The sequence below is a fragment of the Mchenga conophoros genome, linkage group LG3 (genome assembly GCF_057382185.1).
Source record: "Mchenga conophoros isolate Kocher_MC1m ecotype Shallow Benthic linkage group LG3, M_conophoros_male_GT1.1, whole genome shotgun sequence".
Taxonomy (NCBI): domain Eukaryota; kingdom Metazoa; phylum Chordata; class Actinopteri; order Cichliformes; family Cichlidae; genus Mchenga; species Mchenga conophoros.
In genome coordinates this window covers 49,884,355-49,903,624 of record NC_140528.1, presented here as the reverse complement: position 1 = coordinate 49,903,624, position 19,270 = coordinate 49,884,355, and the positions used below count along the sequence as shown (strand labels likewise).

The window sequence follows — 19,270 nt, the reverse complement described above, 5'->3', positions numbered from 1 at the left end:
GGTCGATATGCCGGCTGGACCACCTCTGCCATCATTTCACCCATCTGTCCCTGCATCGCTGTCCAGTCTACCAGGAGTAGCTGCCACACCATCGTCGCCTCCGCCCTCTGCAGCCACTTCTTTACCAGAGTTCCGTCCAACTGCAGCGACCACAGTATTCTCGGCTTCGCTGTCCGCATCACCTACTCTACCTTCACCTTCCCCACCTGCGGACACCGCGTCACCATCTTAGCCTCCGGATCATCCATCTGTAGCTGACGCGCAGCCGGAGATGCCCGCACCGCCAGCGGAGTCCGCACCGCCAGCGGAGTCCGCACCGCCAGCTGAGGAGCTCAGCGAGCCGGAGGAGTCCGCACCGCCAGCTGAGGAGCCCAGCGAGCCGGAGGAGGAGCAGCTCAGCGTGCCGGAGGAGCTAGGCGAGCCGGAGGAGCCCGCACCGCCAGCTGCGGAGCCCTGCGAGCCGGAGCAGGAGCAGCTCAGCGTGCCGGAGGAGCTAGGCCAGCCGGAGGAGCCCGCACCGCCAGCTGCGGAGCCCTGCGAGCCGGAGCAGGAGCAGCTCAGCGAGCCGGAGATAGGCGAGCGGGAGGAGCTAGGCGAGCGGGAGGAGCTCGGCGAGCGGGAGGAGCTCAGCGAGCCTGTGGAGCCCGCGCTGCCACCGGAGGAGCTCGGAGGTCCGGAGAGACCCGCTCAGCCTGAACTGGAGGTCAGCGAGTCAGATGGACATCACGTCTAGCGCGCCCTCCACGCCAGCTATGCCCAGCACGTCTGCGTCAGCGACCGGCGCGTCATCGACCGGCATGTCATCGGCCATGTACCACACCTCGCTGTTGTTCACCGGAGCTGCGCCGCCACCACTGGATCCCGGGCAGGCCGCCTGGGGAGCAGCAGCACCGCCACTGGATCCCGGGCAGGCCGCCTGGGGAGCAGCGCCGCCGCTACTGGGCCCGGGGCTCGCCACCGGAGGGGCAGCAGTGCCGCCGCCACTGGAGCAGTGGCAGGCCCCCAGAACTGTTTTGCTGCTGCTGCCGGACCCGTGGCCGTCTGCCGGAGCTGCAACAGCGCCGCCGCTACTGGACCCGGGGCCCGCCACCGGAGGGGCAGCAGTGCCGCCGCCACTGGAGCAGTGGCAGGCCCCCAGAGCTGTTTTGCTGCTGCTGCCGGACCCGTGGCCGTCCGCCGGAGCTGCAACGTTGCCGCCATTGGACTCGAGGTAGGCCCCCTGAACTCTTTTGTTGTAATGATGGGCCGCCTGAGACTGTTTTGTGGCGTTTTTCCTTTTTTTTTTTGCTCCGCTGCAGGGGGTGCGGTCGGACTTTGGAACTGTGATCTTGGGGGGGTTGTTTCTTTTGTGGTTTTTGCTTGTTTTGGTTCTGGTTCTTGGTTTGGGTCCTCCTTTCCCCACATCCCCACGGTCTGCCAGCGAGCTGTGACACCTTTTGAATTCTGCAATACTTACAGTCAGGTGTACAGTAGCTATGCTGGACTTCTACTTATTTTAACAATCACATGAGATACAGTACAAACAACAATTCAACTCACAGCACTGTCCTGTGCGTCATCACCGGTCTAGTTGATGCTAACATCTCCACACCATTCACGGTCAGTGTGGCAAATGTGATGGCATTTCTACTTATCAGTCTGTGTTTTCAGTGCTCACTGTTCACCTCACAGTGTGCATCAATGAATGCGATCTTACCTGAGAGCCTGTTTTTTGGTTCACTGAGAAATGAAGAGAGAAAAATCATTTAGTTTTGATTTTTATTTTTTTAGAAGTCAGGGATGTCTCTTCAGGAGATCATGCTGCTTGTTACACATCGGCTCTCAGCCTTCACTGCTGTTTTGATGCTTTAGCACTTCTCCTCTGCAGAGGTAAATATATACAGTTACAGGTTGGGCACATACGGATCTTCTCAACCAGAATTCAACCAAATCTAAGCCATTATTTTTGTTTATCCCACTGAGCCATGTGCTGCTGATCAGAGGTAAATAAGTCGCAGTGGTGCCCAGCTCTTCCAGCCTCAATTGCCTTTAAGTTGCTTCTGGTGTGGTCACCCTGAGTTTCTAACAAAGGTTATCGATACAACCAGGAGCTGGTGCTTTGACCTGCTGGTGTGCTCATGTATTGATTCATGTGGGTATTCAGCTTGGTAGCTATGATACCTGAAAGGAGCTTCCATATTGTAGAGAGACAGGTAATCATCTGGTAATTTGATGATATCCCACCCTTATGGGGATCAGTCATCAGCAGCATTGCTCTTTTTTGCATTAGTAATTCCTTTTGTGCATAATTTTATATTATCGTTAATAATAAATTAATTAAAGCAACAAAACAACCCGAAGAGCCAGTTCGGAGCCGAAAGAGACGGCTCTTTTTAGTGAGCCGAGCCGAAAGAGCCGGTTCTCTAAAAAGAGCCGGAATTCCGATCACTACTGAAGACTGTTATCCGCTTCGCTGTCACCGGCCGTGAGAAAGTCTTTTTTCCCTTAGAAAGTTCAAGACCTGCAGCTCGCGCAATCTGTCTGTCATGCGCATCCCAATGACTGACCCCCGTCCGCTCCCGGGAGGTTATAGTATGACGTGTCTGACGTCACTCTCTCTCTCCCTGTCATTTATTTGGCTGGAAACACATATTAACAAATTGCTAAGTGAAAACTATGGAATGCCAGGACTGCCATAATGAATTAATTAAATACACCATTAAATAATTAATTAAATGTGGCAATAATTAATTAAAATGTGAAATAAATAAATAATTAGTTAAATGTGTCAATGATTAATTCATTAAATGTGTCAAAAACATTTTTTAATTAATTATTTAGGTAAGGCTGCAGTTTTTGCAGCGATCTCGTATAGAAAACTATTCCGCGCATATATAAAACAGGTCCACGGCTCCGAACCGTAGTAAAGGGACCTCTGGCTAATACATCAGCTAGAGGTCCCTGGTTGATCAGGTTCCGTGCTGGGCCCGTAGCCGAAAACTAGCTTTACTTTGTCACATCTTCTTTTATATATATTAAAAATAATGGTTTATATTATTTATAATGTATTATAATGCAATTGCAAGTGTTTTTTTCTTTTTGCAGTGTTTTTCATTTTGCAGCATTTTTCTTTTTGCAAGTGTTTTCTGAAGTTGCAGTCCTTTTGGTCTCTCAGGGCCACCGTAGATATCCTTCTAATGTGACATGTTTTTAGTGCTCACATGTAAATTGCGCGGTGTGAATGTCATAACTTTAGAACAAGGTGACGTAGGATTTTCAGAATAATGCTTCAGGTCCGTCTGCTAAAAATCTCTTGACAGGTTTGATTTGTGTAATACTGGTTTTACCATTAGAGGGAGCCACACATCAAAATATTGCCATCCAGCAGCAAAGAGCCAGAGGAAATGAAAGACCCTAAAGTGAACACGATGTGTTTCAGTCTGTGGAACAAAGTTAAAAATGATCTAGAAATGTGTCACACACTTCAGAAATGTAGAAGTTTGTATGTGATGAGCCTGTTAACATCCACCAGGACACCAGTGAAATACAGGTACAACTGTGTTTTAGCCACATGTTAAACCAGCAGATGCCTCTGAGCCAGATGTGTGCGTCTGTAATTAAAAGTGTGTATTCTATTTTGTGTGTGTGTGTATATATTTATATGTACAGTATGTTAATACTTTACATTTGCAACAGTAGGCACTGTGTGCTGTATCACAATTTTTTTTTTAAATGTTGTTTTATTGTAAACACATTTATTGTATTTTTATTCTAATATGCTGGTTTGGTGCTTCCATGGTGTGGTGGATGATGCGATGCTCTGACACTTTAGAGTTTGATGAATTTGGCCGAAACCGAGTTGTCACTTTAAGAATAATCAATTTCATGTAATAAAATTACAAGAAGCGTTATTTCCTTGTTTTACGTTTACGTCCTCGTTTGTTGTTTTAGAATAGCTACATTCATCCGTGCTTTTTTAAAAGGCATATTTTGATTCATAATTAAAAATTGGTCATTCATTCATGTAATCCCACCAATTAATTCCATGTTGTGTTTTTGAGTTATGTAGTTAATGCTGAAGTCCGCTGTCTAAATTTCGCATTGTTATTTGACTCATATTTACTTTAACACCTTCTGCCATGTTTTGAAATGAACGACATCCTTAAAAAGAAATATTCAAACTACTTTGGGTAAGTATGAGTGTGTGAAAACTAGAATGTTGTTAACGTGTAGGGATCACCCCCAAGACCCTTACTGTCTAACCTGCAGATAAAATTGAGGGGCAGGTAGCAGTAATGGGGTGAATGAGGCTACTGCAGCAGCCACACCCACCAGCCTCTGACTCCAGTTCACCTCCAAAGGCCTTCAGGGCCCTGTTTGTGTGGTGATATGTTGTGAACCTAATGACTAGAGTGTAATTAAAAAAAGAGGAAGCGTGTGAGACATGTTGACATCCTCGTCTCGTCAAACAGTCCAAAATGTAAATCTCAGAAGTGAAAATGACACAAAATACGTGGACTGGGCACCATTTAAGAACTTTAAAACATCAGAATCAGAAAGACTTTATTTATCCCCAAGAGGCAATTAACATACAACAGAGCAGATAACCTTGAAGATAAGAACAATAATTCAATTCAATTCAATTTTATTTATATAGCGTCAAATCACAACAAAAGTCGCCTCAAGGCGCTTCATAGATACAGAGAAAAACCCAACAATCATATGACCCCCTATGAGCAAGCACTTTGGCGACAGTGGGAAGGAAAAACTCCCTTTTAACAGGAAGAAACCTCAGACAGAACCAGGCTCAGGGAGGGGCGGCCATCTGCTGCGACCAGTTGGGGTGAGAGAAGGAAGACAGGATAAAAGACATGCTGTGGAAGAGAGACAGAGGTTAATAACAAATATGATTCAATGCAGAGAGGTCTATTAATACATAGTGAGTGAGAAAGGTGACTGGAAAGGAAAAACTCAATGCATCATGGGAATCCCCCGGCAGCCTACATCTATTGCAGCATAACTAAGGGAGGATTCAGGGTCACCTGGTCCAGCCCTAACTATATGCTTTAGCAAAAAGGAAAGTTTTAAGCCTAATCTTAAAAGTAGAGATAGTGTCTGTCTCCCGAATCCAAACTGGAAGCTGGTTCCACAGAAGAGGGGCCTGAAAACTGAAGGCTCTCCCTCCCATTCTACTTTTAAATACCCTAGGAACAACAAGTAGGCCTGCAGAGCGAGAGCGAAGTGCTCTAATAGGGTGATATGGTACTACAAGGTCATTAAGATAAGATCGGGCCTGATTATTTAAGACCTTGTATGTGAGGAGCAGGATTTTGAATTCAATTCTGGATTTAACAGGAAGCCAATGAAGGGAAGCCAAAACAGGAGAAATATGCTCTCTCTTTCTAGTCCCTGTCAGCACTCTTGCTGCAGCATTTTGGATCAGCTGAAGGCTTTTCAGCGAGTTTTTAGAACATCCTGATAATAATGAATTGCAGTAGTCCAGCCTGGAAGTAATAAAAGCATGAACTAGTTTTTCAGCATCACTCTGAGACAGGATATTTCTAATTTTAGAGATATTGCGCAAATGGAAGAAAGCAGTCTTACATATTTGTTTAATATGTGCGTTGAAGGACATATCCTGGTCAAAAATGACTCCAAGGTTCCTCACAGCGTTACTGGAGGTAACATAAAGGTAATGCCATCCAGAGTAAGAATCTGCTTAGATACCATATTTCTAAGCTTTTCAGGGCCGAGTACAATAACCTCAGTTTTATCTGAATTAAGAAGCAGAAAGTTAGCGGCCATCCAGGTCTTTATGTTTTTAAGACATTCCTGCAGTTTAACTAATTGGTGTGTGTTATCTGGCTTCATGGACAGATAGAGCTGGGTGTCTTCTGCATAGCAGTGAAAATGTCTTCTAATGATACTGCCTAAGGGAAGCATGTATAATGTAAACAGAATTGGTCCTAGCACTGAACCCTGTGGAACTCCATAATTAACCTCAGTGTGTGAAGAGGACTCTCCAGCAATAAGAACAGAATACACAGTTTTAAAATTACAGTTTAAAATTAAAGTGACTGAAAGGTGAATACATAACTGTAAGTAACTAAGAGTGAATAAATTGTCGGTAGTATAAGAAGAGTGTAGAGTAGTTTTTGTTTCTGGTGTGGGAAATGGTCTTATCGGCTGGAGTTAAAAAGCAGAGTGGCCTTGGGGACAAAGGTGGCTCTCCTCCTCTCAGTCCTGCAGGAAATGCAGCAGAAGCGTCACACAGAGGGCAGCCATTGAAACGCGGGGTGAAGAATGTGAGAGGGGTCATAGATGATTTTGGCTGCCTGTCAGCCCGTTGGCTGAAAACCTGTGCCAGAGTTCTGACAGGCAGGCCAATGATATTAGAGCACACTGATGCAGTGTGCTGCAGTCTGTTCCTGTTCTGTAGGCTGAGGGAGTGGAACCAGCAGGTGATGGACAAGGTCATGATGCTTTCCGGGAAGGCATTGTAAAAAGTCATCATGATGGGTGTGCTGACTCCAAAGGAGTTGAGTTTCCTAAGGAGGTGTAGCCGTTGGTGGCACCTCCTGAGAATCTCCTCTGTGTTGGCAGAGAATTTCAGGAGGTTGTCAAAGATGGTTCCCAGGTATTTGTACTCCTCAACTACCTCCACTGGCTTCCCGTGGATGGTGGTGGTGACTGAATCAGCCAGATCCCTCTGCCTACTGGAGAAGGTCACCACCATCTCTTACCACCATCTCAAACCTGGTGTAGAAAGCGTTGAGGTCGTCAGGGAGGGAGGAGGGGTTCCTGCCCTCCACCTGGATGGTTCTGGGGGTGATGACCACAGTATTCACAGAGGCCATGGTTTTGAGAAACTGCCAGGCTGAGTGGAGGTCCCTTGTGGTGAATTTTTTTTCAACTGTGTTTTTCTAATGTAGTTTAGCAGTTTTTATGGCTCTCTTGAGCTCCTGGTTGACCTCCTTTTTGTCCAGAGCAGAGCCGGTAACATGAGAAAAGCACAAGAAAAAAGCTGAAGTCAGAAAAGGTTAAAAGGTGAAATATTTGACCACTTGTAGTCTTAATCATGTTGAACTGGTCTCTGTAGTGCAATACATAACTATACTACTGCACACTGTGCAACCTAAACTTTACACCTGTTATATTAAAGTTTTCCACACTTCCTAAAAGACACTTCTTGAAGTCTTCTGCCCTTTTGCCTAAACTTTAAACACAAATACTCTACAAAAAAACAAACAAACAACAACCACACAAAAACATTCAAAACTGGTTAAACTCAGAATCACACAGTATCACTCTGACTCTGTTACTTCTGACCTTTAATAACCTATTTATGCCACTGTTACAGGGCGTAAACTCACTTGTCAGTAGTGCACAGATCTTATCTGCAGTCTGGAATTCTGGTCTTATCAGAGCAGCAATAAAGAGTTCATAACATTTCTGAAATTTGCAATATGTGTGTGTGTGTGTGTGTGTGTGTGTGTGTGTGTGTGTGTGTGTGTGTGTGTGTGTGTCTGTGTGTGTGTGTACCATGGCTAAATACTCAAAATGCGGTTTTAGTGTCAGGGTTAGAGTTATCGTTATGGTTATAGTAAGCAGCTAGGGAAAGCATTATGTCAATTAGATGTCCACACAAAAATATGAAAACACAACTTTCTCTGTGTGTGGCTATGCGTGTGTGTTAAATACAATGATATAAAAAGAGAACAAATCTGAGTGCATAACTTTGTAATGATTAATGATTCAGGAACCTTTGTACAAATGTATGAGTCAATCCAGGCTTGAGCAGCAAAACCTATAATTGTCAAAGTCCAACAACAATACTTAGAAGAAGCAGGAGACACAGAGGCTGCTATTCCAGTGCTTTGAAAAACATTTGTTCGAGGTAGGATTTCTTATTTTCTGTATCATCACATCCCTGCCACAGACCAACAATATAATCGGCTTTTCCTTCTTGGAAGTTTTATCAGAGAATCAGTTTCAGTGTGACAGAAAGTGGTTTGAGCATTTCGCTCAAGATCACATTCATGAATTTCCACTGTTGTCTAATGCCACTTAGCTTGCGTGAGTAAACACCCACCACTAGAGTTGTATGAAGACTACGGGTGAAGTCAGTGAGTGTTTGGAGAGAGACTCCAGTTTTTACCAGGTTTTGAATTTCGCACCATTTTGTAGAATTGACCTCAATGGATTAGTCTGTACCATTTTGTGTCCACATTGTTAGACTTTGTTGAAGAGTTGTTGACTCTCCTTCTGAGAAACTGCAGTGAGAGACAGTTGTTGCTCAGTATTGCTCTGTTAGACCCAAACAGACAAAAGAAAATCTGAAAAGCATAAAAACTTACAAAAATCTGAACAATCTCATTTAACCAAATGAGTGTAAATAAGCCAATCCTCAAATCCAATCAGCCATGAAAACCCAGAAGTACACGTAGAGGCGTAGGAGCTGTCACCTGTACTTTCTGATATTTTAAAGGGTTTAGAAAAAGCTATGTTACAAAACACATTGTTGTCTTGGTTTCTTTGACAGAGAAAATAGTAACAGGAAGCTTGCTTTTCTTTTTAATTTTCACAGTAATGAGCAATGCTCTTCAGGAGCTCAGTTTGATCTTCACACACACCCTCAGCTTTCTCTGCTGCTGTGGGAACAGGAAGCAGGTGAAGAAGAGCACCAGAGAGAAAATCTGTAGAGAAAGTCTTTGAACAAAGAAGAAATTATTTCCAGTGTCTCCAAAAGTGTTTCTTTGAGGTATTTTTTTTTTCTAATTTGAGCTTTCATATTTAAGACTGTAATGTTTAATGTTTCAGAGGATTGTGCTGGTGCTTCCTGTAAGACAGAGATAAAGAGCATTTGTTTTTGTTAATTTTCAGAGGTGAATCATGGCTCTTTATCAGATTTCTGGACTTTTTACACTTCGACTCTCATCCTTCATTAATGCTGCCCTGTCTCTAACTCTTCTCTTCTGCAGAGGTAAGTTTAGAGGCATAACACACCATTACAGGCTGAAAACACATGTTCATCTTCAGATTATGAAAGAGTCGAGCCCTGGTCATGTACACAGAGAGACTCTTTACACAATAAAAAACACAGAAAAATGGGACCAAATTACTAACATAATGGTACAAATGTAATTTATTTGCATTGTTGTTGCTCTTTGTGTCATTTACTCTCTGAGTTTAAATAAAGAACAGACTCTTTTAGACTTCATCTGTGCAGAGATCCATCCATGTCTGAGGTGTTGCTTCAATCAGCCTTTCATCTGAATCCTACAGGAGTAAATCAAATCTGATGTGTTTCTTTGCAGGTTATTCTCAGGAAGCTCCAACAAAGCAAATAGTGGCTCTGCTGGGTGATGATGTTGTTTTACCCTGTTTCCTGAAAACTCCTGTGGATGTATCACAGCTGCAGCTGGAGTGGGCAAGAACTGACCTGACACCAGGATTTATCTACATGTGGGACAAAAATAAAGAAAATGTGGAGTTGAAAGAGCCGTCGTACACTGGAAGAACCTCACTGTCCTTTAATAAACTGAAGCATGGAGACGTCTCACTGACTCTCTCCAAAGTACAGCTGTCTGATGAAGGACCGTACAGATGTTTCATTCCACAACTGGGTCAAATGTCATATGTTCATCTTATTGTTGGTAAGATTATTTTATTTAACTTTATTATGACTAATTCCTACTATCAAAGTTTATTAGCACAAAATAATCTTTTAAAAGTTTTCTGGAATATGTGACATTATTTGTCTTTTCCAGTGTAAATAAATAATTCAAAGTTACGATATTGATAATCTCACACACAGTTAGTAGATATCCAAATGTTCTCTTGTAAATTGAGTGCAGCAGATTACTGTGATTTCTCTCGTCTCCCTTTATCAGGGTCAGCATCTACACCTGTCATGAAGGTGATGTCAAATGTCAGCAGCAGGGTGGTGTTACAGTGTGAGTCTGCAGGCTGGTATCCAGAGCCTGAGCTGCTGTGGTTGGACGGTGAGGGAAACCTCCTCTCTGCTGGACCTACAGAGACCCTCAGAGGTCCTGATGACCTCTATACTGTCAGCAGCAGAGTGACTGTGGAGAAGAGACACAGCAACAACATCACCTGCAGAGTCCAACAGAGGAACACCAACCAGAGCAGAGAGACACACATACATGTTCCAGGTAATAATGACTCACAGTCAGAAACTATGTCATTATTTCACCCTCATCATGTGCAGTTTGAACCAAATCAGAACTAGTTTTACAAAAATAACTTGTATTTCTTTATCTTTTAAGGCTCTGCTGTCAGGAAGGAACCATCGGCCACTTTCATCATCGTGATAGTTGGCCTGCTGTGGATTTGTACCGTTGTCACTGTCGTGTGGAATTTCATACCATCAAAAAAACCTGGTGCGTCACACGTTTGTTTCCCGTCTCATTAATAATCAGACAATGTTTTTTGACACTGCGGATTTATGATACTCAGCTGAAATAACTAAGCAGAGTGTCACCTTTGTTCCACTCTATAAAAGTCTTTGATAACAACCAAACACATTCAATTCAATTTTATTTATACAGCACCAAATCACAACAACAGTCACCTCAAGGTGCTTTATATTGTAAAGTAGACCCTACAATAATACATAGAGAAAAACACAACAGTCATATGACCCCTATGAGCAAATGCTTTGGTGACAGTGGGGAGGAAAAACTCCCTTTTAATAGGAAGAATCCTCCTTATTTTGTCATTTCTGTGTGCAGACCCCAAAGAGACTGAAACTGAGAAGAAAACAACAAAACAAAAATGCACCAGCGCTCCTGCTGACAACACCGAGATCATAGCAATAAAAGCAGTGCCGCCATCAGAACAGCTGGAAGACGACACATCTGCTGCTGAGGAGATCAAAGAAGACGAGAAGGAAAAGAAACAGAAGAAACAGAAGTACAGAATAAGTGGTTCAAAGAAAAAAGCTCAAATTTGACGACCGTTTGTCTTAAAAACAGAACTTTAGCTCTCATGCTGCATCCAATGTTTCGAGGAGCTGACGCCATAACGTGCATGACGTGAGACACAGAAGACTCCAAACATGTTTGACACTCTGTTTCTGTGCTCACCGTCACTTCATCATCACATGACGGAAAACATCAAACTTGTGATGTGTTCAGGAGTTTTCATCTATGAGGGAACTGCAGTGACGTCACAGAAAAAACTAAAAACCCTGCAGTTTGTTTCGCAGCACTTCCAGACTCACACACTGCATCGTGTGGTAAAGGCTTTACCCACTGGAGGGAACCACAGATCTGACTGTTGTGATAAAGCAGAGTGCACGTCAGCCTGTGGGTCACTTTTAAAGAGGAAGTTCAGAAATGTAAAATGAGTCATGTGACCTTCCTTAGGCGTTTGCTTCTTTGAGTCTGTCAGCTACCTCCGCATTATCTGGAGGATGTTAGGAAGTTAATGATTGTTGCGACTCAACAGACGGACGTGCTTTCAGCTTTTCTAGTGTGTTATTTTCCTCATGTGTGTCATTGCCTTCAGTTTACATCCATGTTTATCGACCATCCAGTTTCATGTTGTGCTTTGTGCTGCACAACTGATGAAGTTCAGAATCACATTTATTTAAGTTTGTGCACAAACCAGTGTCACAGCTTATAACTGAGGTGTGAGGGGTCGGCAGCAAGCTTCCACTTTCCACTGCAGAAAGACTTCAGATTGTTTGGAAGTGACCTTACAACCTTTCTCAGAGTGAAGAGCAACAGCCTGGCTTTGATTAGATTCATGTAGTGTCTTTGAAAAGTGTACAACATAATGAAATGAAGTTTAGCATCTAATCCAAAGTGTAAACTATGTGTGTAGATGTATTTGTATATACAATATACACACACACACACACACCAATTACAAGATGTACAGTATTTGCATGCAATATTAAAATACGCGGTGTGTATGATGTCCATGTGTACAGGGCTTTAGTTTTGCAGTTTTACTTTCAGTTCAGCAGAATGTTCAGCTGGATCTAAAACTCTGGTGTGATTACAGCGAGGGCGATCAGAGTGTGACGCACGCTGGGTCACTCTCACAGGTAACAGACTCACAGTGTAAGACAGAGACGGCAATCACTGGATTTAATAGTTTTATTATCAGACACAAAACACACTGATCAGTAAGTGTGTCATCTGTGAGATTTGTGACCTGCAGCAGTCTCTGTTAGTAACGCTTCACAGTTTGTGTAATCTGAAGCCAGACTGTGCAGTTAAGACAAGTAAAAACTTGTTTAATTCAGAATCTGATGCCAACTTACCAGAGCATCCAGTTTGACCACAGCAGAGCCCAAAGACGATGACGTGCTGCCTTTCTGCTGGTTTTTTATCTCTGCTGAGCTCCAGCAAACTCTCATAACGACTTTATAACGACCGATTTACTGTAAAACTCAGGACAACAGGAGTTACAGTCTGCACCACTGCGGTAAGCCTTTTTTAATATATAATAATGTGTCTGTGTGTCTCTGTTTCGCTGTAGAGTTCCTGGTGAGTGTCATGGTGCACGTCCAGCTTTAGCAGACCGATGAACAGGTGAACACAGCGGACATGTTTCAGCATTAGCAGCATCATAAACAAACATGTTCTAAAAACGATATTTAAATATGAATTATGGTCTTAACAACAAATTTTCTCTTATAAAGTCAGACTTTCTGTCCACATTACTTTGATTTTTACTAGAAGTAATTTGTCAAAAAGACACAAAACACAGAACTGTTTCTTTTTCCAGATATTTTTCTTTTATTGGCGTTCTGAATAACACACAAACCCACCCTATAAAACCACCCTGTTGCTTTACAGAGCGTCCTGGGGTGGAGTCAGATTCCCACGCTTACGTTGTTATTTTTGCTCGTCTTGGTTCAAATTGTTTCCACTGATTGAAGGTGGATCAGGTTTGTTTATTTGACCTAAAATCATGCAAAGAAATCATGTTATACAGAGTACACACTTGCCTGTGTCGGACTGTGACATCATTGTTAACACGAGCCACGATCCTTGATCCGAGCTCATGAGGTCGTCATTAAATTAAAAGCAACTCTAAATATGCACATCTTACATTTACATTTGTTAAAGTTACACTTACACTCTGTGGTCTCGCTTCATGTTGTGTCAGTGTGATATTGTGGAAACACCTAAGTGGACATTAAATGTTTCCATATGTAGGCTTACTGATACAAGATGCAAACTGGTGTCCCTCTGTGCTCACGTGCAATATGAGCACAGACTGTTTTACATTTGTTTGTTTTTTATTATCATTATTAATGTGAGATTAATCAGCTCTGTCTGTTTGATAGTCCACCGTTCACAGGTTTCAAGATGCGTTATCTTCAAACTTTGCCACAATAAACTAGGCCTTCAGGGTCATGAGTAGCTAGGCTGGCTAAACATTTAAACCTTGACCTTTATTGTTCTTGCACCCAAAGTCAAAGTTAACCTTGGAAAATTATTTCAAGAAACCATCTTGAGTAATATATCATATGAAAAGGCGTGGAGAGAGCCATACGACACACTTTTTAGTTTTTTCAATTTGATGCCCTACAACATCCCAGTGACACCATAACAGGCTGATGTCTGCCTTTCACTCTCTGGGTGGAGGTCTGTGATGAAAACAGAAGCATTAGGGCAAGTGGTGAAAGACAGATGCTAATGTGTTCTATGGCAAAGAATAAAAGCATGAAAGATGTGTGTCTAAGTTAATTTGATCCATTTATTAATTAATTTAAGCAGTCACCTCAACGCACTTTATATTGTGAGGTATAGACTCTACAATAATACAGAGAAACCCCGGCGATCCACTATGAGCAAGCACTTGGTGACAGGGAGAAGAAGAAAACCTGTTGTAGAAGCAGACTCAGGGAGGGACGACCAATCATATATGACATATTTTAGTCATATTTCGATGACTAAAGAAAGACATAAAATATGTTCTCATCAGTCCATGTTGAACTTTATTTTGAACTTATATTCATATGAAGTTAAGTTCATATTGAATCAAAAATAAAACAGGGTTTGTGCATCATGTACATCTGAGACTGTGGGGTTTCAGGCCCAGTGTTGATGTCTAAGCGAGGGTCTGAAACCTTTCCATTGCTGGAAACATGTCACAGTTCTGATTATAATATTTACAGACAGTTTCAGCCTCCGTTCTGCGGCTGTTTGCAGTTAAGTGTTGAGAGAGAGGAATGAAAATTAACACCTAAGTGGACAAGTTCAAGTATCTCAACGTTCTATTTATAGCAGTGCAGTGAGAGTGGATCGACAGACTGGTGCAGCGTCTGCAGAGATGTGGCCTGAGAGAAAAATGTAAGCTGTTGGTTTACTGGTCGGTCAACATTCCTAACCTCACCCAGGAGTGACATTTCAGAAACAAACAACTTTAAAATGTGTTTGAGCGCTCACTTAGCGAAAGTTCAGACACGTGTTGTTGTGTTTACTTCAATCATTTTGTTTGAACTGACAAAAAAATTTCCCAAATCTCTGATGAATAATTTTGATCATATCTTTTCATTAAATGCAGTAATGATGATCTTTTGAATGACCTTTATTTTGTTTTGTTTTTTATAAAGACTGAACATCACTCATTACAAAATAGAAAACAAATTTAGAATGGACGTAAAAGGGAAGTTTTTTTTTTCTAGAAATAACTATATTACCGAATCAGTTTCACAATACCAGACTGTTAGCATTCTTCACTGAGAGCTGAAGAGAGTAAAAGCCTTTTGTTTTGACTTTCAGATAAGAAGCGAAGGATGTCTCTTCAGGAGATCTTCTGGAGACCGTCAGCTGTCACTTCTGTTTTGGTGCTTCTAACACTTCTCTTCTGCAGAGGTAAACCTCTGATGTTCCTGTACACTATCTCAGACACTTGGTTGTGCTCATTCCCAGCTTGTACCTTACCTCATGTTGCTATGTGTCAGATAGTCTCTGGGACACCTTGGGGCAGCCTGTAGCTCTGGTCCTGTTGGCTGTGGTAGAGTCTTAGCTCTATGGATCTGATCTTAGGGCCTCTTCTTGTGCTGCCATGATCAGAGCCTCTGTACAGTCCTGTAAGGTGGTCTTTTCCAACCACTGGTAGGATTTCTTGATACCAGCCATTTCCTCAATCGGTCGATGGTACATCCCATGCAGGTGTTTGGTCGTCCATGACAGTTTCTGTCCTGTTCCTCCTCATTGTCCTCTTCAGCTAGCTGATGGAGTCTTGAAGCAGCTGATCTCAGGGGGGCTTTTTCCTGATGTATTCATGGATTGTTCGTGTTTAATCCTGGATTGTGGTTCTGCCACATGAATTCTCACCATTTCTCTGTTGCTCATAGAGCACCAGGATGCTGGACTTTGGGTGGAATCCTGCACGCATAATAATCTGTATCTGTCTTTACATCAGTCACACATATCTTCTCATGTGATGATTTTGTTACTGCAGCTGAGTATCTTATGACTGTTATGAAATAGTATGTATAAAACATGTCAGGTCCTGATGCTGTCCAGCTCTTCATTCTGGAGACTCATTGTTAGTTGTCTGCTCTTAGGTCCACCACCCACTTGCTGTTAGTGTTGTGTGATGTGCCCTTCTCCCAGATGTTCTTGCAGACCTTGTTCTAGTCTTCTCTTGAAGCTGAGAGTACACCTTGGACTAATATTTGGAGAGCAGCCTATTTACTCTCCAGGCCTCTGCTTCTCTGGCATATCTCTTCAGCCTCAAACGAGTGAACAGACCTGTGAGCAGTTGTTTGGCACTTTTTAGAATCTCAGTCATGAACATCTTGCTCTTCATCATATCATCCAGGACCCGTCTTATAAAGCTCTACGGAGTGGAGAAGTTTCAATGTGTGAGACAAAAACTGGCTTTTTTTGCATATGAACCCTAAAAGACCAATTCTGCTGGAGGCGTAACACAGGGTAACAATGGTAATATTTTTATTTTAAAAAATGGATTTTACTAATTATAGAAGCATCTAGAGACATCAAACTCTTTTTTTACTGTGAAGAATGAGGTGAAATTAAAGAAAAAGCTTTGAAAAAGGTCTATCCAATTACCCTGCATGCAATGGCTCAGTGGTTTCTCTCGTCTCCCTTCCTCAGGGTCAGTCTCTACACCCGTCATAAAGGTGATGTCAAATGTCAGCAGCAGGGTGGTGTTACAGTGTGAGTCTGCAGGCCGGTATCCAGAGCCTGAGCTGCTGTGGTTGGACGGTGAGGGAAACCTCCTCTCTGCTGGACCTACAGAGACCCTCAGAGGTCCTGATGACCTCTATACTGTCAGCAGCAGAGTGACTGTGGAGAAGAGACACAGCAACAACATCACCTGCAGAGTCCAACAGAGGAACACCAACCAGAGCAGAGAGACACACATACATGTTCCAGGTATGACTCACATTCAGAAACAAACTATTTTATTATTTCACCCTCATCATGTGCAGTTTGAACCAAATCAGAGCTAGTTTTACAGGAATATTCTTCTATTTCTTTATGTTTTAAGGCTCTGCTGTCAGGAAGGAACCATCGGCCACTTTCATCATCGTGATCATTGGCCTGCTGTACGTTGGCGCTGCTATCGCTTTCGTTTGGAATTTCATGCTATCAAAAAAACCTGGTGCGTCACACGTTTGTTTCCCTTCTCTATATTTTCTGGAGTATGAAAGGCTGAATTTCTGAGACTAAATTGAGCACAGTGTCAGCTTTGTTTCCCTTTATAGGAGTCTGAATATGTTCGTTCATGGACAGTAATGCTGCTCTGGACTTTGGAAATTAACAAGTGATCATTTCAGCATTATCTTACCTGAATGAATATTTTATTCTCACACTGCTCAGTTTCCAGTTTATGATTGCTCAGTATTTTTACACTGTGGTTCAGGGATGAATGTAACATTACAGGATCTTGCAAAGAAAAGCGTCTGGACTTCTTTAAGGCCCCACCTTGCATGATAAGGTGGGGCCAGGTTTCACAATGAACTCACCCAAAACTCTGGCTGATTGGAGCCCACACCCAGTTTCACACCTTGGCTCAGGTGATTAGAGGATCATCAGGGGGTCCATTTGTCCCTCTGTGGGGGGAAACTCCCACTAGGTTTATATCTGGGACTCTCCACCATTTGACCTTAGAACTGAAGAAGCTTCTCGGATGAGAGATGAAACGTCTTCAAGCAACTTAAAGAAGTCCAGACGCTTTTCTTTGCAAGCTCCTTTGACTACGATGACCTGGATGACTGAGAACCTTCACAGACATTACAGGATCTTAACCAGCAGGAGGGACCAGAGGGAGTGTCAGTGGGGTTAAACAGGAATATAAATCAACAAACGCATGATAATTGCTCTGACTAATGCGTACTTTTATTTTAATGTTCCCACACAGTTACAGGTATTTTATGGTCACATAAAAATTTCAATAGGAAAGCTGTATTCAAACACACAAACACATGTATATGTATGACACTTTTCCTTTCTGTGTTTAGACACCAAGGTGAATGAAACTGAGCTGAAAACAATGAAACAAAAACGCAGCAGAGCTCGTGGTGACGACACCGAGAACAAAGAAATAAAAGAAGAGCCGCCATCAGAACAGCTGGAAGACGACACATCTGCTGTTGACATGAGTGAGGTGATCAAAGAGGGCGAGGAAAACCAGGAAACAGAGACTCAGAGTACGGCACAGTCAGCCTTAACCAGCAGTGAAAATTAAAGAACAAGAAGCTCTCTGAGAGCACAAACCTCAGGCAGCTCGCTGTTTGTGCAGTGCTTACTTTTAAGCAAGAATAGTGTATTTTTATATAACATTACACTGGAGTAGGATAATAAGTATGTGAAAATAAATGGACATTAATGACTTGAACTTATTATGTAATATTGTACTGCATTATATTTATAACTAACTCATTCATTCTCCTGACAATACTTTAAAGATTTAACACATTTTGGGGTCAACGTGAAAGAAAGACAGATGTGAAATGTAAAAGTGAGGTCAGAGGTCAAAACTGACATCCTATTTTAAATGTACTTTCTATATGTTAACGATACACACCACACTTGTAAGAATCATAAAGTTTAACTCTTTTTTGTTAGTTTTCCATCAGTAAACCATCAAACAGTAAAGTAAACCACTCTGAATCCCTGAAAGTTTTATCAGAAGTCATTCAAACTTTTCCAGCTCTGGTGTTTACAGATGCAATGACCCACAGAGACGATCAGATGATAGAAAAGTCCAAACTCATGATGTTTTTAATTGCGTTTCACTTTCAGTTACTTTTTTGTTTTTGATTATCTGCTGACAATTCATTTCACTTTTCTTTATGCAGCATCAAATCACATCAGCAGTTAACTTCCAGGTTAACACATTACATTCGGTTTTCCCACTAGAGGGAGCTACATAGCAATCTGCTGCTATGACACCAGGATAAAGCAGGTTGTGTTTACAGCACAGCAAAGAGCCAGAGGACATGAAAAGATGTTCAGAAATATAAAATGTGGAACTTCCTGTTGATGTGACCTTCCTCTTGTGCATTTGGTTTTGTGGTTCTTCTTTGGGCGTCGACTGTATCTCTGTCAAAGCTGATGGATGGTTAGAGGGTCGTGATTGTTGATTTGTTGATGCCAACACAATCAGATGATCCCAAAGACACCAGTGTGTATTTTTAAATGAGTCAGTGTGGAGTAAAGTTCCTTTACTGTTTAATGGTACAGTGTGCCACACGTGTTTTTATCTGTTTTTTCTAATGTGTGTCATTGCCTCCTGTTTAAAGCCACATTTATGGGCCATCCAGGCACTATGTGTTTGTTTTTGTGTTGTTTCTCTTGGTTTTGTAAATGATTTCTGTTTTTGTAAATAAAGTTTCTAAGTTACTCCCTTATCCTGCCTCCACAGTCGAGCTGTGACAGTATTTATGTCTGACTAAATACACCCACTGAACAGAGAGTACATACGCTGTCCATTCTGAGGGTTACATAACAGGACATACAAAAAATAAAAAAGCTCTTAAATTTTTTTTTTATATAAAACCTCAAATAAACAAAAGCACATATTATGCCTTGTTGTTGTTTATTTAATAGAAAATAAGTCAAACTACAGAAGCAGTCCTGCAAAAAACTGAGCACAGACTCTTATTCAGTACCACACATAGTAGGATTAACTTGATGTAATAGTTTTGGTATGATTTTATGGGTCATCTTTACATCCTGACATGCAAGTATTTGTTCATGCACAGCTCTCTGAAGGTCCCACAACAGTATTTGAGTCAGGCTGAGGTTTGGACTGACCGGCTCATTGC

The 19,270-nt window shown here is 42.2% G+C and overlaps 2 protein-coding genes across 4 annotated transcripts; both read left to right on the top strand.

Annotated features, from left to right (window-relative positions):
• The first annotated feature begins 379 nt into the window (after positions 1 to 379).
• LOC146579217 (butyrophilin subfamily 1 member A1-like) lies at positions 380 to 12,187 on the top strand. 2 transcript variants are annotated; one of them, XM_085261688.1, is made up of 7 exons: positions 380 to 1,210; positions 8,567 to 8,740; positions 8,863 to 8,962; positions 9,297 to 9,635; positions 9,873 to 10,154; positions 10,269 to 10,382; positions 10,734 to 12,187. In XM_085261688.1, exons 3-7 carry the CDS (start codon positions 8,872 to 8,874, stop codon positions 10,952 to 10,954), a joined length of 1,047 nt encoding a protein of 348 aa, XP_085117814.1. In that variant the 5' UTR covers positions 380 to 1,210; positions 8,567 to 8,740; positions 8,863 to 8,871; the 3' UTR covers positions 10,955 to 12,187. The 2 variants fall into 2 exon arrangements, with proteins under 2 accessions (XP_085117814.1, XP_085117809.1); XM_085261683.1 differs by lacking the exon at positions 380 to 1,210 and adding an exon at positions 7,564 to 7,876.
• Positions 12,188 to 12,274: 87 nt separating this feature from the next.
• LOC146579216 (butyrophilin subfamily 1 member A1-like) lies at positions 12,275 to 18,886 on the top strand. 2 transcript variants are annotated; one of them, XM_085262018.1, is made up of 5 exons: positions 12,275 to 12,438; positions 14,748 to 14,840; positions 16,092 to 16,373; positions 16,489 to 16,602; positions 17,462 to 18,886. In XM_085262018.1, exons 2-5 carry the CDS (start codon positions 14,762 to 14,764, stop codon positions 17,686 to 17,688), a joined length of 702 nt encoding a protein of 233 aa, XP_085118144.1. In that variant the 5' UTR covers positions 12,275 to 12,438; positions 14,748 to 14,761; the 3' UTR covers positions 17,689 to 18,886. The 2 variants fall into 2 exon arrangements, with proteins under 2 accessions (XP_085118144.1, XP_085118136.1); XM_085262010.1 differs by lacking the exon at positions 12,275 to 12,438 and adding an exon at positions 14,201 to 14,315.
• Positions 18,887 to 19,270: the final 384 nt, after the last annotated feature.

Coding starts and splice junctions, on each gene's coding strand:
- LOC146579217 (XM_085261688.1), top strand. CDS start 8,872: ATGGCTCTTTATCAGATTTCTGGACTTTTTACACTTCGACTCTCATCC. Junction 9,636..9,872: donor ATATGTTCATCTTATTGTTG/GTAAGATTATTT, acceptor TCCCTTTATCAG/GGTCAGCATCTACACCTGTC. Junction 10,383..10,733: donor CATACCATCAAAAAAACCTG/GTGCGTCACACG, acceptor TTCTGTGTGCAG/ACCCCAAAGAGACTGAAACT.
- LOC146579216 (XM_085262018.1), top strand. CDS start 14,762: ATGTCTCTTCAGGAGATCTTCTGGAGACCGTCAGCTGTCACTTCTGTT. Junction 14,841..16,091: donor AACACTTCTCTTCTGCAGAG/GTAAACCTCTGA, acceptor TCCCTTCCTCAG/GGTCAGTCTCTACACCCGTC. Junction 16,374..16,488: donor GACACACATACATGTTCCAG/GTATGACTCACA, acceptor TTATGTTTTAAG/GCTCTGCTGTCAGGAAGGAA.